This window comes from Manacus candei, unplaced genomic scaffold (assembly GCF_025592945.1).
Source record: "Manacus candei isolate 608988 ecotype Guabito, Panama unplaced genomic scaffold, ASM2559294v1 h1tg000069l, whole genome shotgun sequence".
NCBI lineage: Eukaryota > Metazoa > Chordata > Aves > Passeriformes > Pipridae > Manacus > Manacus candei.
The window spans coordinates 3586711-3603105 of record NW_026138117.1 but is presented as its reverse complement, the minus strand read 5'-3'; the positions used below and the strand labels follow the sequence as shown (position 1 = coordinate 3603105).

At 37.8% G+C, this 16395-nt stretch overlaps 1 protein-coding gene across 4 annotated transcripts in view; it reads left to right on the top strand.

Moving 5' to 3' along the window:
* MGAT4A (alpha-1,3-mannosyl-glycoprotein 4-beta-N-acetylglucosaminyltransferase A) overlaps positions 1 to 16395 on the top strand; it is a 78460-nt gene that overhangs the window by 41675 nt on the left and 20390 nt on the right. For 3 of the 4 annotated variants that reach the window (XM_051806819.1, XM_051806817.1, XM_051806818.1), the window contains exons 6-12: positions 2091 to 2137; positions 2746 to 2859; positions 3471 to 3546; positions 4904 to 5018; positions 13539 to 13669; positions 14246 to 14353; positions 14747 to 14940. In XM_051806819.1, coding sequence (XP_051662779.1) covers positions 2091 to 2137; positions 2746 to 2859; positions 3471 to 3546; positions 4904 to 5018; positions 13539 to 13669; positions 14246 to 14353; positions 14747 to 14940 — 785 coding nt within the window. The remainder of the gene's footprint in view (positions 1 to 2090; positions 2138 to 2745; positions 2860 to 3470; positions 3547 to 4903; positions 5019 to 13538; positions 13670 to 14245; positions 14354 to 14746; positions 14941 to 16395) is intronic. The other variant, XM_051806820.1, reaches the window with a different exon arrangement.

Genomic DNA, 16395 nt, shown 5'->3' with positions numbered 1-16395 from the left:
GCAAAGGTTCTATTTAGTGTTAGACTGGGCAAAGTTCTGATGTGGAAGGAGGACAGTCGACCTGCTGTCCTGAGGGGAAGAGTTTTGTGCTGAAGTCCTGGTTCTGAATCTCAGATGCTGCTGGTAGATATAAATACAACTGTTTATTTAGAAATGATGGCAGAATACCAAGTTTTTAATGCATTTGACCATGTGAAAAATAGCATCAACTCTTCTATTCTGCACGTTCTTGTTCGTTTTAAAAGTGGCATCTCCTTTTGTACTACAGTGGTGCAGTGATTGTTGATTCAGAAGGAAAGGTTACCTAGTAAACCAGCAGTTGTATTTGCTGTGTCTTGTGTTCAGAGCAGCTGAACAAGACCAGACCTTCTTAACTTCGTGTGACAGCAACCCAGATTGCAGTATGAGATTGGAAGACTACAAGCTTCATCTTTTTAATGTGACCCTATTGTGATTGCAGCTCTGACTGGGAAACTGCCAAGCTTTTGTGTGAAGGACACAGACAAATAGTGGAAATTAGGAAAAAACCCTCCTATTCCAGACTTTTTTTTGTCCTGACTGTGATGCTTTCTGTATAAGTGTGTAAGGTTTTAAAAGTAGTAGCAAGGCTTTATGGTAGTCTAGAAAACAGGTCAAAGCTATGTTCACTCTAAGGACACTTCCACTAATGCACAGGCTTGTGATCAAATATATGATTCCAGTTGGGATGAAGTTAGGCATTTATTTTAATCTTTGGAATACTGTATAGAAACTAGCTGTGTTTCTACTGAGTGTATGTAGGTAGATATATTTATATATAAATCCTGTATTTTTCCGTGCAATTACAGTATGGACTGTTTTACAAATATTGGAGTTATTAATACTGGACCGGTGGCATGCCAAATGAAAATGCAAATTTTTACCTTTTTTGTATGATGACTGAACTGCAATTTCTGTATTTCTAGTCTTTAAAAGGTTTTGAAAAGAGAGAAAAAGAAATGCTTCAGTTAAATATGGATATACTAAAATTGTTTTTAGGTAGTCAGTAGGTCACTGATTTGCAAGTGTTGTACAAACGAGAAAAAGTTATGTCTTTACCTCCATTCTATTAATTAAATGTGCGTGAACAATTCATATATGTATTTTAAACACTTAGTGATTATCAATGTCCATATGGACTTGTGAGTCTTCTTGTATGGAATTCACTGCAAGATGAGTTTTAAGTTGTGAATACCTTATCTGCTGGTCAGAACTTCTGTCCAGCACTAGACATAGCACTTATGAAGAAAATACATATGAAAAAATTATGACAAATGTTTTTTATTCACATATTCTTTGATATTTAGAACCTGCTTTTGAAAGAAACCCACTGTTGTTGTTGTCCTTTTTGAAAAGTGTGCGTCATTGGCATTATGTTGGATTTCGTAAAACTAATCTTTAAAAATAAAAAATGGTGATTTTTAAGCTCAAGGGGTAAGCACCTTTATCGAACAAGATTAACAATTCTATAGAAATGCTTGAAAGGGATTTATTCTCTGTGTATAATCCTTTAATGATACTCTGCAATACAAATTCATCAGAAAAAGTATGAACTGGTTTTTGTTTCTAGCATTTCAAAGACAGCTCTTTCTCCAGAATCCTCATGAGCCACCAGAATCTGGGTTGATTTATAGACTAAATTTTCTTTTCAAAAACATTAATAGTACATCAGATCATTAATAAGTGTAACAAAAGTCAGGGTTTTCAGTCACATGAATTATGAACTCTTTTCCTGGAATGCATGTGTACAGCCAGGTTGAATACAGAAACACTCAGTGATGATTTCATCATAAAGTGCATGAGAGGTAGCAAGAAAATACCAACAATTGTCTGTTAAGTGCAAATATGAGGTAAATATTATTCCCCTTTCTTTACAAAAATAAAAACTTCTTCTCATATTAGATATGACTTAGTTACATTTGTGATGTGTTCTTGCATTGCTCCAATAGTTTACACACTGAAAGGGATTTTCAAGGACAACTACCTGCAGTGTTTACACTTCGCCCTTTTGAAATGTACCTCCGGAACTGTTAAGTGTTCTATTCAATTTTTATGTTTGTTTTTTTTTCCAGACTGATCTCGATTATGTTAACAGTGTTGTTGCAAGCTTGGAAAAAGAGTAAGTTGTAGTTTTATGGGGGGGTTCTTAGCTTATTGGTGGGTTTGCTTTTTGATTTTTCTTTAATCAGGTTGTGATAAGTAATTAATAAAAAAACCTTTAGAAATAAGAGATTATGCCTTTTTGTTTCTTGGGTTTTGGACTTTTGAACAAAAAAGTAATAGATGACAAAGTAAGAGACAGTGATTCAGTCAGTTAAATTGTAGAACAGTAAGTAGTATTAAATTATTTGGTGCAGCATAAACAGATTTATGTTTATGTTATGTTTATTTTGTTTTAACATTAATGGAAATTTGCAACACTGTGTTAAGGCCTTGTATTCCATATGTTTAAAGAGATCTGTAGAAAAAAAATCACTAGGTAGTGAACAAAGAAAGGCAAAAGAAATACTTAGGATGTAGTTTGATTCTGCTTGGTGAGAGGTGATAGTGCTCTGAAGGAGATGCCGAGGAAAACAGTAATTTTTTATATACTGCTTCTGTTTTACATACCTTGTTTGAATAAGTCGTTTTTGTAACCAGACACAATAACTGTACCAACAGAAAGCGAGAAGGATGTCTGCAGAACTCATAATCTCTCATGTGACTTTAGAATGTTTCTATTGACAGATTTTCTACAGAGATCAATTCTGGCTTGGTGGAAGTAATAGCCCCTCCTGCATCTTACTATCCTGACTTGACAAACTTGAAAGAGACATTTGGAGACTCAAAAGAGAGAGTAAGGTAAGTTTATTCCTCCAGATCTTTTCCCATCTCCTCCCACACCCACACTTTCATTGTTTATAAAATGGCAAGTGGGATGTGAATTCTTGAAATGTTTTCTTACTGTAATTCTTGCAAGTGTGGGGATGCTAAAAGTGCTCTGTGAATCCATCTCATTCCAGCTGGTTGTGTTGTTTTGTGCTTGATCAGAGCCTATGCTTGGATGTATTAATTTCATGTTAAATTTTGGGAGGAGAACTGAGATTTGATGTATTTTTATTCCTCTATGAAGACTCTTCTGTTTACTGTTTTTCTTCCTGAAATACTTCCAGTAAAACCCAGTAGTTCCTGCTAAGTTGCCAATTAAAATGCACATGTGTTTTTAGTGAAATGCCAGGTAGCTTTCACAAAATCAGATTCAAATTGAACCAGTTTTATGTCTGTATTAAAGCATAAGGTGAAAGCTTTGTTCCTTTTTTCAGGCAGAGGATTTCCTGAGGGAACAATGCCAAAAGCAGCTGTCCTAACATTTCACTAATATGCCTCATTCTTCATAGTGAGATTTACTTTATATTGCCAGTGTGTATTGAAAACCTTTTTTCAGAAACCTTAAGCTTTTGATTTAATTTCAGATGGAGAACAAAACAAAACTTGGATTATTGTTTTCTTATGATGTATGCCCAGAAAAAGGGAGTTTATTACATTCAGGTAAATTTCTTTTCTTTATTTTGAGACAAGTTTTAAAATGAGTTTCCAGAAATTACGCTCTTGGACACTACAGACCTACGCAGAACAAAGATAACTTGATCCCATAGTTTAAGGAGGGCATTAAGTATGGTGGTTATGGTGTATGAGGAAGTAATTTGAGGACATTGTCTCACTGTCTCTGAAGGAAAAAGTAATTTGTCCTATGTGACTTAAGATGCTTAGCAAAAAAAGTGAAGGAATCCAAACAGATTAACTACTCTTTTTTCCTTGTCCCCCAAATGAATTATTGTTGAGTTGCCTAGGCAAAAAAATACCAGCATAAATTTTAGTGGAAATCAAGCAAAAATCCATTTTTTACTTTCTTTTGAAGGCAAGTGCAGTGTCACTTTAATATGACTGAGTATAGACACATTTTCTTTTTTCTTTTTTAAAGAGGTTTCCAAGAACAGAGTTAAGCAGTTCTTCTTTAATTTGGCTCTGAATTGTTCCTATCATGTGTTTCTGCTTTGAAGTAGAAGTCTTACCTACAGGTATTGTGGATTTAGCAGCTACTCTAATGATCTTTATTTAGATTTTGTGACTGTGTCCTTAGGGTGTAAAGTCCCACACATCTCGTCTAGTTTTCATAAAGCTATGCTGACTCCTCTCTCAGAGCTCTTGGAGTCTCAGCTGTCTTGGAAGCTGTGCAGCCAACAACATGAGACAGTCTTGTTTGATACTGAATATTAATGCCAGCACATGGGGGAGAGCATGAATGCACTGGGAGAAAGGACAGGAAAAGCAGGGTCCTTAATGCCTGCACTTACGAATTAAAGGGATTGTAGCACCCCATGTTGGCAGTTCTGCTGCTTGGACTAGGTGGTTAGTTTAGACTATGCACCTGTGCTTTTCTTGGACAGTTAAACCCAGGTGAAATGAATCCAGTTTCTGTAGACAGTGTCTCGGCTTCTTGTCTCAGAGGAGAAACTCTTTCAGTGCTGTTAGGTTTGTGAGGAAAGAGAGTCATGTTTGTGTACAAGTAATACAGATATTCTGCTTGTTCTCCTGAAGATGTCACTTAGACTGACATTATTTCATGGATAATTTTCTCTGAAGAAAGAAGGTGGAAAAGCAATGTTCTCAGCTAAGAAGTTGAGATATGTTTGTGGATTCTTACTGCAGAAGGATTCTGTATTGGTTCTCCACAAAGAGACAGACTGATCCCTACAACAGTTATTCCAGTCTAGGATTAGACATATATGGCTCTGTGTTAACAATATATGATAAATCAGTATTTCCTAACTGTACTTTTTCCTATGGCTTTGATGAGGCTTTTTTTTTTTTTATTTATGTTGATATCACTGCTACCTTCCTCTAGCTTGAAGATGACATCGTTGTCAAGCAGAATTATTTCAGCACAATAAAAAATTTTGCACTTCAGCTTGCTTCTGAAGATTGGATGATTCTAGAATTTTCTCAGCTGGGTTTCATTGGTAAGAAAATGTTCACTTTTATGTAGTTTGAAATAACACATTCATCCTCAGACTGTAAATGAATAGTGATCTGACTTCAAAGCTATCTTCTTTGTACTGAAAATAGACCAAGAGGTAGAAATTCATTGATTTTTTTTTTTAGGATCTCTGGTTTAACTTATAGTTGTTGGTTTGACCCCTCATTTGTTTTGTATACTTTTGTATGACTGAGGCAAATTCAAACTGTTGGAAAAGAGGACATTTTTATAATGAAAAGTTAATGAATTTATAAAAATACAGTCAAACTGCAAGGCATGACTTATTTTGAATTTAACTACTGTTAAAACAAAAATGTCATTAAAACACAACTGACTGAAGTAAAGAAAAAACATAGAACTAACTCCTCCTAAAATAACTTCGTTGATGTTAGTGCCAAAATTTCCAAGAATCAGCAGGCGTCAGTTGGTCTTTGTTGCAAAGCCTGCTCTATCTCCATCTTTTTAACTCATTGGGGAGAAGTTATGACAGTCTGCTTCTTCCTAGATGTGGCTGGAGTCTGTCTGTCATTTGCAATGAGCAACAGGGACAGAAGTTATGCAGGATCTCAGGTGGTTGTGGATTGACTGCCAGGGTGCTGTAGAAATTACGTTATGGTTCTTCACTCTTACACTAACATGTTTTATAGAGAGATAATAGACTTGAAAGCAATGAAAGAGAAGTTTTGAAGGGGTTTTACAAATAAAAAGGTTATTTCTTTACTGCAGTGATGTATCATGATCTGTTTAAAAGCAATAAGCTGGGAGATACAAGAAATTCTTGTTCTCTCTTTACTTTGGATCTACTTTCCAGAGAATAGTTTCATTTTTAGGTCAGTGACCGATAATGGTCATACTGAGAACTGAGAATGCTGGCACTATGTGAATAAATACTGTCCTCTTTCCAGCTCAGCACCAGGTGTGCAATAGTTCCCTGACTTTCAGGGTCTCAGGGGCTCCTGGAGTAGAAAGGAAAAGAGTAGTTATCTCTTATACATACTATTTTGGGGTAAAGAATGGTACTTTGTACACTTGCCTTCCAGTCAAACCTACAGAAACAATGGAGAGGAGGAGAGGAAATGGGCAGAGTAAAGTCTCCTCATATACCTGACCACCACATAACTAATCTGCTTTGTTGCCTTGGGCTACGATCAGAGATGCACTGTTGCTGAATAAATTATGGGACTGGTTTTGTTGCCTGAGAGGTGGGAGAAATAGGAAATGAAACTGCCTAGTATGAAAAATTTAAATAATTTGGGCCTTTGCCCTAAATAGATTTGTCTCTTGGGTTGGGGAGCCCCATGCAACATTCTGTTTGTGTCAGCAAAGACTGGTTGAGTACTGGCATCTGATTAGACTTTGTTTCTACTTTTGAACAGCTAAACCCTAACCCCAACTAAACCCACAATTTGAATTTTAGCTCCAGTCCTAATTGCACTTCAAAGGAAAATTCTGTTCCTGAGCTGTAGAAGTAATTTACAGTTACTCTACATTTGCTTGATTTGGTAGTAGAGCGCAGTCACAAATTGCCATTTGGTAAGACTAACATATCAAAATGTGCATAAAACAAACAGTTTAGGACATGCACTGTCTACCCCATGCAGTTGTATTTCAGATCACTTAACTTGCTTAATATCTGTGTATTTCACACCCCTCTCTGTTCTCAGTGCTGCAGTAGGGCACAGTGTCTAAGCCAGAAAGAGCAGGTAGATAGTTCTTAATACTGAGACTTGGCTTAATCAAAAACACAACTGTTTAAAAATATCTTGTTTTCTATACAGTTTATATACTTGTGGTCAGTGTGGGCTCTGAAAACGGCTGTAGTTAAATTTAGTTGTTAGCTCCTGCTGCTTGCATCCCTGTTCTTTTTTCCTTGTATCATATTTGTTTGCCTCTTTTTAATTAGATGATATCAGTAGAATTTCAGATGCATTTAGCTATGGCTACACATCTTAATGTTGCTTTTCTACCTAGAAAATTAAATTAGATTTTTTTTCTTCTCCCAATTTAGCTACTTATCCTGCTTTTAAGTTTTGAGAGAAGAATTAATATTCATCAAAACAACTAAAACTTTTGGCTTTGAGACACATTAGTGTGCTGTAACCATGTATTGCATGGAAATTTTATGCAAGTAATGTAGATTTGCCTCATCTCTGATTTCCCTTTATGGATCTTGATGCAGACTTGATACTATAGTTATTTGGTAATGCACATAGCTATGGGGAAGAGCAAAATTAGTTTGGGGATGAGTTTTATGCATAAATGTCTAAGAGAGAAATTAGAGCACCAAATTTATAGAATTGCCTGGGTTGGGAGGGACCTTAAAGATCACCTAGTTCCAACCCATCTGCTGTGAGCAGGGACACCTTTCACTAGACCAAGTTGCTCAGAGCTCCATCCAGCTTGGCCTTGAACACTTGCAGGGATGGGGCATCCCCAACTTCTCTGGGCAACTGTTACCTAAATGTGACTGATTTTGAAATAATCTCTAAAAAAGAGAAGTGTGGCTGATTCACTGTAAGCTATTGGAAACCTTGATCAGCTTGCAAGTTTGCTAGGTAAAACTTTTTTTGTCATGATGTATTTCTGACCTGAAAATTTAATTTATGCAAGTGCTACATGAGAAAGTGGCAAATGTAGCTATTTAGGCTGACAGCAGGATTATAGAATTCTGTCACCTCTGCCACGGAGCAGATGTTGCTTCCTTTGGTTTTTTTTAATAGTGAGAGCATAGTCTTAAGTGCTGTCAAGTATCTAATAAATAATTTGTGAGATGTATGATGTTTCCCTAAGAAGCTCTGTGGAAGAATATGCATCTTTTGCTCCTCTGGATTCTGGTTTGCACTGCGGTCCCTGTGACAGAATGTAGGAAAGTCCTACTAGCTTTTTATGAGAAATATTGATTTATCTTCCAACTGCTTGAGAGCTGAAGTGTTTTCCAGAGGAACTGCAACACTCTGCACTGTTTCTATGCCAGCTGTCACAAACAGTTAATGGAATGGTCTGAAATCAGCCTTTACATTGTCTTACATAGTTCCTCTGAGTTCTTACTGTGCCCTGATGTTTTAAGGCCTGTTGTTCTGAGTATTTTAAGTTGTTCTGATTACAATTTTGCTCAAGCTGTGCACATAGTTGAAGTTTGGGGAAGAGTAGATCAAGTCAAACATTTGAGCTTTAAATAACTTCAAAGAAGTTCTGGTTTTAATGCCAGTAATTTGCATATCATTAACAGGGAAAGCATCGAAAACATCAACTATAGTTAGAATATGTGCTTGTGGGTATAAATTATTGTTGGTGTAGACTCAGTGCATTTAATTATTTTTATGCAGAAGAATGAAAATGAATGATTTAGATGTTTGAAGTTCAGAGAATTGTAGCAAACAAAGTGCTTTATTTCAAGTATGTCTTGTACTTATCAAGAATACTGAGAGGGCCAGAATAGTTCACTAAGGATGGCATTTAAGTGGACTGAAAAATGCATAGAAGTCTTGGCAGGGCTCAATAAATAGAAGAAAGTAGTCCACAATTATTTTTATCAATAAATTACATGGAGAATGTCTTCTACATTTTGCATATCTCTAGGGGTTTATGGAGCAAGATTTTGCCTTTGAGTCTTAATTCCTTTGGATTTTGAAGTTTCTTTCCAATGGTAGGTTGTATGCATCCAGAATCTGCAATCTATGACATTTTGTCAGCAGAGTCTCCTGCATTTCTGTATGTTCCCATGTACTGTACCAGTGCACGAACACACAGCAGGATGAGCCGTTGCTTCGGTTGTTGTCTTTGGTTTGAGACAGTGCATGTTGACTGCAGTTTTTTGCTTAGGTCTCTTTGGCTTGATGATCTTTGACTACCTATTGGGGGTGGCCAGTGAGCATTCTGTAGCCTAGATTTGGATGGCATCTCAATGGTTCTGTGGCTTACATGCTGCTGCCATGGGAGCCTGCAAGACTGAAGCACCTTGGCAAAGGCTGCTGCTTGTTCTTGGGGTATGGCTATGCCCTAGGGAAGCCAAGCTGCTGCTGCTGCTGCTCTTGCTTAGAAGAGACTAAGGAAGGGCTTGGCTTATTTGGATTCAGAGGGGTTTGGGTGTTGGATCTGTGGAGTAGGAGATACTGGGCTACTTTCTATCACAGAGGCTAGCTGTGGACTGTCAGGGTTCCAGAGTTTTGAAGACTTGTTTTGCCAGAGACTTCACTGAAGAGCTCTGTTTTTAAGCTGCTGTAGGAAGTGTGTTCTGGAGAAAAAAGGGGAAAAATGGATCTATGGCAGAGCTACTGTGATGGTGGTATCTTGAGACAGAAATGATGGATGAGGAATGCAGTGTTACACCGAAGGATAAGGGACCGTGGCAAAGCTGTGCCAAGCTGTGTGGAAGGTGGTGACAGCATTTCAGAAAGTAATGTGTGGATATCTGTCCTTGGTTACTGAAGGGAGACAATGGCATGTCTTGGGGGCAGGGTGTTGCCTGTTCATCTTCGCTCCAGTGATCATTAGAAATTAATGTGAGGTGGCTTTGTCTCCACTGTTGAACACTTCCATGGTGCTGGGCAGTGTAATGCAGAGAGGCCACTGAAGATGCTAGTGCAGGTACAGTGAGCTGATGCTTACTGGTTTATTCTGACTAATTGTAGTTGGATGTATCAGAGTGGCTTGGGCTTTTTTGGATTTTTTTGCGTGGGGGGGGGTTTTGTTGTTGTTTGGTGGTGGTTTTTTTTGTTTGGGTTTTTTTTTTATGATTTTGGGGTTTTTTTCCTGGTGTGTCCTATGATGTCACCATGGCAGCTCAATTATTCCTGAAGTCCTGGGTGGTTGACTGCATGGTGGACAGTAGTGTGCTGACCTAGAGAAAGGTGCCTCCGGGCCTAGACTAGTTTGCCCTATGGAAGTAAATAATTTGTTGATACTCTGTTTCTATTTTAGATAAAATTAGGATAACTTAAATTAGGGGAAAGAGTAAATTCCTACTCTTCAGTTTTGTTCTCAGTTTATTTAATTGTAGGTAAGGATCCTGTACCTTAACACTCAGTTTTAAGCTACATGGTCTGTGAATGATGACAACTAAAGACTGTAATCCTTGTGCTCTTCAGAAGATGAGCTAGTCAAAGGAAAAAATGTCAGTCTGACTCTTTTGCTCTGTCCTTGGGACAAAGAAGAAAAGGATTCTAGAGCAGCCTGACTGTGTATAGATCCTGGAAGAGGATAAACTGTCTCTTCAGTCTGCTTGCATTGAGATTGGAGCAATACTGTGGGGATGTTTCTGTCTTCTGAGTTGCAGGGTATTGTGCATCTCTCTGACACCTCATGGGAAGGTCTGCTTCCTATGGAAGCAGATGTGACTGACAGACTGCCTCAGCAGGTGCCATCTAGAAATGATGGTTTCAGTCCCATAAACATCACAAAAGCATCTGATTAGGCCCATTTTTCAGCTGTTGTTTGATTAGGGTTTATCACATTTTTCTGCCCTATGCCATTGAAAGCAGTAGGCAGAGATGAATCACCAGGAAAATTGGGAGCCTGTTTAGTTGGATGTGTGACAAGCTGAAAGCTGTTATTCTGCATGAGTATTTTGCACAACATTGTACAAATCATATGATTGTTTCCTACCCATTTTTAAATATTTACTTCCACAAATAATGTTTTTAACAATATGACAACATAATGTGTAAATAGTAACAATATACTAATAAAAATCATAACATCTTTCTTAGGTCTTTTAAGAATAAAGCCTTGCAATTTTCCCTAGTTTTTAGTAGAAGTTGTCCCTTGTGTAGTGGGAGCTTCAAATTTTAGTTACAGTGTATTTTCAAGTGGAGATACCTATTTGAGAACCTCATTGCAGCAACCACTTACAAGTGATGTCAATGTTTTGGCTTTATAAACAGCCAAATTAAAGGTTTCTGTAAGCGACAATTTTGATTTAACAGTGTCAGGTCATTTATTGTTTTACCACATTTACTTTTCCACCCCACTGTGTCACTTAATGAATCATCATTCCAACATATGAAATAATTGGCACTTTTGTCAGATGCTTCCTCCATATTTGTTGAACTGCATCATGTAGCCTCGCTCAGACCCCTCCAAACTCATCTCAGAATTCCATAATAAGTATTCTTTCATTGGCTATGTTCTTAACCAATTTCACACAAGTCATAAAGAAATGAGATCGCATCAGACTTATTTTCTGGAAAGGGCAAGGCTCTTTAGATGATCTTCTAAGTATCTGTTCCCTTTTTAAGAAGATGAAGGATCTTGCAATTCAAGATCCTGGCATTCTCTAAGCAAATCCCTGTAAGGGTCTGATACCTGGTAGTGTCGGAACACACACAATGGGACTGCTGCAAATTTACTTTCCCTTAAAAATGTGGTTGTTGCTAATACATGTAAGCTAACAACCCAGCATTCTATATCTACTCTGATATTTTGTATAATGTGCCAGGATAAGTCACCTGTTCCGGTAGAGAAATGTTCCATCCCTGTTACAACAGAGATTTGAACTCCCAGCTCCTTGTGCTGTCTTATGTTAGCCTTCTATGAATTACAGATTTCAGTGAGGCCTAAAAGAAAGAGAAGTAACTGAATGTCTGGCTCTGAATGATAGTCATGTACAGTCACAGTGAAAATGTATGTTCCTAATCACTAAAGCCTAGATAACTTTTTAATTTTTGTGTAGTTCTGGTTCAGGATGATACTTCAGGTATATCCCCTCTTCTGTTCGTGTAAATGCGAACATCCTCCTTAATGCCTTGGTAAGATAGACTGCTTGCACCATTTCTTCACTTCCACTCAGCCACCTACTCAAGTAGAGTGCTACACTGCTGACAGCTCTTAAGCTTCATATAAAATGTTCCCTATTTGCTTGTCATTCAGACTAGCCTATATGGCTCCTTAGTGGCCTTTCCAGGTAATTTTGTCCTCTTGTAGATGAGAACAGAATCCCATTTTCTGATGAGTGTGGGAAGTGGTTTGGGTACCTGAGGGGGGAGTCTGTTCTTAATGTCTACTCCATCTGTTTTTTCTAAGAATAGGAGAAACTTTTAGAACCTCTACCACTTGTGGAACTTGTTATTTAGAAAGCCTATGGAGGCCTCCTCACAAGTGGAAAAAAACCCCAAAACATTTCTCATACCTGAGTACTGTTGTACAGGACTCTAAAATGTGGAGAGACAGAAGATGTGCACAGGAGAAGAGCTTCTGTTGGACTCTGATCCATTGATGCCCACATGCCCCAAGAACCCATCCCTGTTTAATCCAGCACTGCCCACATCTCAGCACCATCTGCAGAACTGAATCACTTCAGCCGGTGTCTTCCCAAGAGATTTATTGATACGCAATGTCTTTCTTGCCTTCTCCATTGTAGCCTAGCAAAGTAGAGGCAGACTTCATCTGCAAACCTAGCAATGTTTTCTGAATCTGACTTTAAATCTGGAACTGCCTTTGGAGTTTTAGCTGGCACGCATTCATGGAATCGTTTTGGTTGAACAGACCTCTGAGATCATCAAGTCCAACCGTTAACCCAGCACTACCAAATTCACCAATTAACCATGTCCCCAAGTGCCACATCTACACATCTTTTAAATACCTCCAGGGATGGTGACTTAAGCAACTTAAGGCCCCTGGCAACCTGTTTCAATGCTTGAGTGCAGTCCCTGGTACAAGCACTCGTCAGTCTGTTTTGCTCCTGGGTGTCTTCATACAAGGTACCTTTTTTTAACACTTTTTTTTAACACAATAGCCCAGTGTGTTGGCCACCTTTCTCTTCAGACATCTGTACTGGCAGAGAAGTGTATTCCACAACCACATATGTGGTTGTTCATGTTGATAGTAAATAGCCTTTCTTCATCAACAGTGAGTTTCCTTCTTTTGCAAAGGCCTCCTTTAAGCCTCACAGTTTACAGGGTTCCCAAGAATCCTTTAGCATAGTGCCACCCAGAATGGCACTGTGCTATGACCCAGAAGTCCTGCTGATCGCCTGTGCACTTCCGAAAAAAACTCTGGTTGCTGTGGGCTGTCTCTCTTCTATTGTGTTGTCTCTGGATATGTTCTATAGTTTCCTTCTTTCCCTTGGATTTCCTGCACAGAAGGATCTGAAGTTAGTGGTAGGTGTTCCGTCTCTGCTTTTTGTACCTACAAAAACTGAGATTGTGTGACTGGGCAGAGAACACTTGCAACAGCTCCTCATCTCAGATGCTTGAAGCTTACACATGACATGGGGAATAGTAGATGCCAATCCATAAATCTTCTTTCTCTTTTTTTTGCAAACTGACAATTTCTGTTCTTAAGGAAACTGTGTTGTAGAATACCTTGAATATTTTGATAGCACCAAGATCTATTACAAGTTCTTATTCTAATAGTTGTTTTGTTTAGTTGACAGTTTAATAACATTGAGATTTCAGGTTGTTCATTGCTAGCATTTCTTGTCTTGGCACAAATTTATCATCTGATTTCAAAAGACAATGTTATCTCTAATCTAAAGTAACTCTAGTTATTCTTAATGTCACCACAGGTAAAATGTTCCAGTCTCCAGATATCACTCTTATTGTAGAGTTCATATTTATGTTTTATAAGGAGAAACCTATTGATTGGCTCCTGGACCATATCCTCTGGGTGAAAGTGTGTAACCCTGAGAAAGATGCTGTAAGTTTGTTTTTATTATAAAACTTTTAAAATGTTTTTGTGATGGTGAATGAGTTGGTTTTTGTGAGCTGGAAACTAGCATAGCGTGTGTTACCATTACTGCATGTTCTGGGAGTCTTTCTTCCTGCCAAGATTTTTATCTCAAAAAGAACAGTTCTCAGAGGCTTATAACTGTTATTGCTTCAGATTTTGGACATGAGTGAAATAGGATGAAAAGCAAAAGTTTAGTTAATTTCTGTGTGTAACAGTGCTAAAATAAACTCATGTGTAACCACTGCTGAGGCTCTGCAGAATGTCACTGCTTGAATAGCAGTCTTCGAGAAGGTTCCAAATGGGGAATAAACTTTGGATTTTGGTCCTTCATTTCTCAAGTAGCACTCTTGCTGAAAGACTGAATAAACAAGTTCTGTGCAAGAACCTTGAACAGTGTTATATTTACACATCAGTCTTGGTAGATTTCTGGAATGAAAACAAGAACAACTGGATAAATAGGCCTAGGTTCTTACCTTGTGTTGGTTTTTACTAATGTGATTCTTTTTTTTATTCCACCCTTCCCTTTTTCCCACACTGTTTCAGAAACATTGTGATCGACAGAAATCTAATCTACGGATACGCTTCAGGCCTTCTCTTTTCCAGCATGTTGGCCTCCACTCTTCTCTAGCAGGAAAGATCCAGAAACTCACAGTTAGTAGCCAATATTTCCCTTCCTTTCCACAGCAGGCCAATTAAATTAAAAACTTTGTGATGGTTGAGAAAACAGGCGTTTTCTTGTTGTCTTGCATTTCCAAGCACAGTGTATATTGCTCCAGTTGGAATTCAATCTGATATTAACCGGTTACTATTGAGTATAAGAAGTGCTAGTCTCAGCTAATGTGGATTTTTGTTGGAGATATTTTTTCTCATTTTTTTACTTTATGGCATGCTCATCTTACTAATCTGTACAAGATCTGGTGCACCCAAAATGAGTAATGCATTCGTTTTCCATTTTAGGCAAATGTTTAAGTGTAGCCACTTTGGAAAAGAACATAATAAACAAGGTTATCTGACCAGCATGATGTTTGTCTGTCTTTCAATTAGGATAAAGACTTCCTGAAACCATTACTGCATAAAATCCACGTGAATCCACCTGCAGAGGTTTCGACATCTTTGAAAGTCTACCAGGGGCATACACTAGAAAAAACCTACGTAGGGGAAGATTTTTTCTGGGCTGTCACACCAGTTGCTGGAGATTATATTCTTTTTAAATTTGACAAGCCAGTCAATGTAGAAAGGTTAGTAATTATTTGCCTTTGGTCTCATATATAAAGTTGCTTGTGCCAAGAATGTTTGAGGATAGAATTTGGGACTGTCATTATAACCTAAAGTGAAATGACATAGGACATTTGGAGTTCAGCTGAAACTATGATCATTACTGTCTTCCCTCCAAATCTTTTACTACAGTAAGTTTTGTCTTGCTTTTTAATTTTTTTGTTCATTTAATCTGGAGCTTTTTTGATAAATGCAGTGCAAAACCAGCTCTTCTCTGACACTTCATAAGAGAATTTAAAAGAAGCCAATTTGGTTCTGCTTGTATTTGGTTGGTCTGCTTCTAATTACAGTGCAATTGTACAGCATGGTATGTGGTACAGTATGTTGTGCCCTGCGGCTTCAGATCTGAAATCGTGCTGGAGCATATGACGATGTCCCCAGACCTGAAAGCTGGGAGCTCTGGAGGGTCATGTTTTTTAGATGTAGCTTTAGGGCTTGAAAAAAGTCACCATGCTAAGACTCCAAGTTGACCTATTTAAAAAACATTAAAATTGAACAAAAAAAAAGGGGGGGTGTGCCTTCAAAATACAAATATCTGTGATTTGTTAGAGGACTAAAAGTGACTTCTTTTTAGCTATTAGTTAGATTAATTAAGGATAATAGAGTTTGCACTGTAGAGATTAGTCATCCTTTAGTTTTATTGAGACTGATCTGCTGCTTTGCTGCTACTGTCTTGCCAACATGGTAGTCCAAGACTTATAAATGGTTTATTTAATGTCTATTTAGGTGTTGCTATGTTAGTGGATTCCTTTTCTCCTTACTTCACATAACTTAATGTGTTCTTTTTAGGCCAATGCCTATAAGCCTGTAGAAAAAGTTTCTTTGAATGAATTTAACTGGGTATTAAGGAGCCCTTTTTGCAGTCCTGAACTGAATACAGTTAGTCAACTTCTGTGCCTTGGTACATTATCAAAGGCTAAGTCTTCACCTTGGCTTAGTGCAACAGTGAGGATCAGTAGTTTCCTTGTTACTATGTTGTTCCAAACTAGTCTGACCTGTGAAACTCAAATTTGTTGTTTGAGATGTCAATTACTCTTTCAGTTGATTTCTATACTTTAAAAGACTTCCCCAGTTAGCTTTCCAAGATGCTTGTGTTAAGGAATATGACTGCCATACCTCCTTGGATTACAGGCAAAATATTTTTTTTAATCCTATGCCAAGAGTTTAAAAAACACTTTGTTTTGATTTCTTTTTGATCACATTTTCCTTTTTAAAGTTACGAAGTAAATGTTGTCCATTTTGTTGTGTTTGTGTGGTGTTTATTTAAAAAAGAATCTATGTTCTGAATAGGGTAAGTGTAAGCAGCAAATTTTCATCTTGAGTGGATTAGGATGAGCCAAATGCTCAATGGCAATTTTGGAAAGCATTGCTAGCAAGTGTCATAGGTCAGCACTGTTATAAAAAATGACATGCACAGG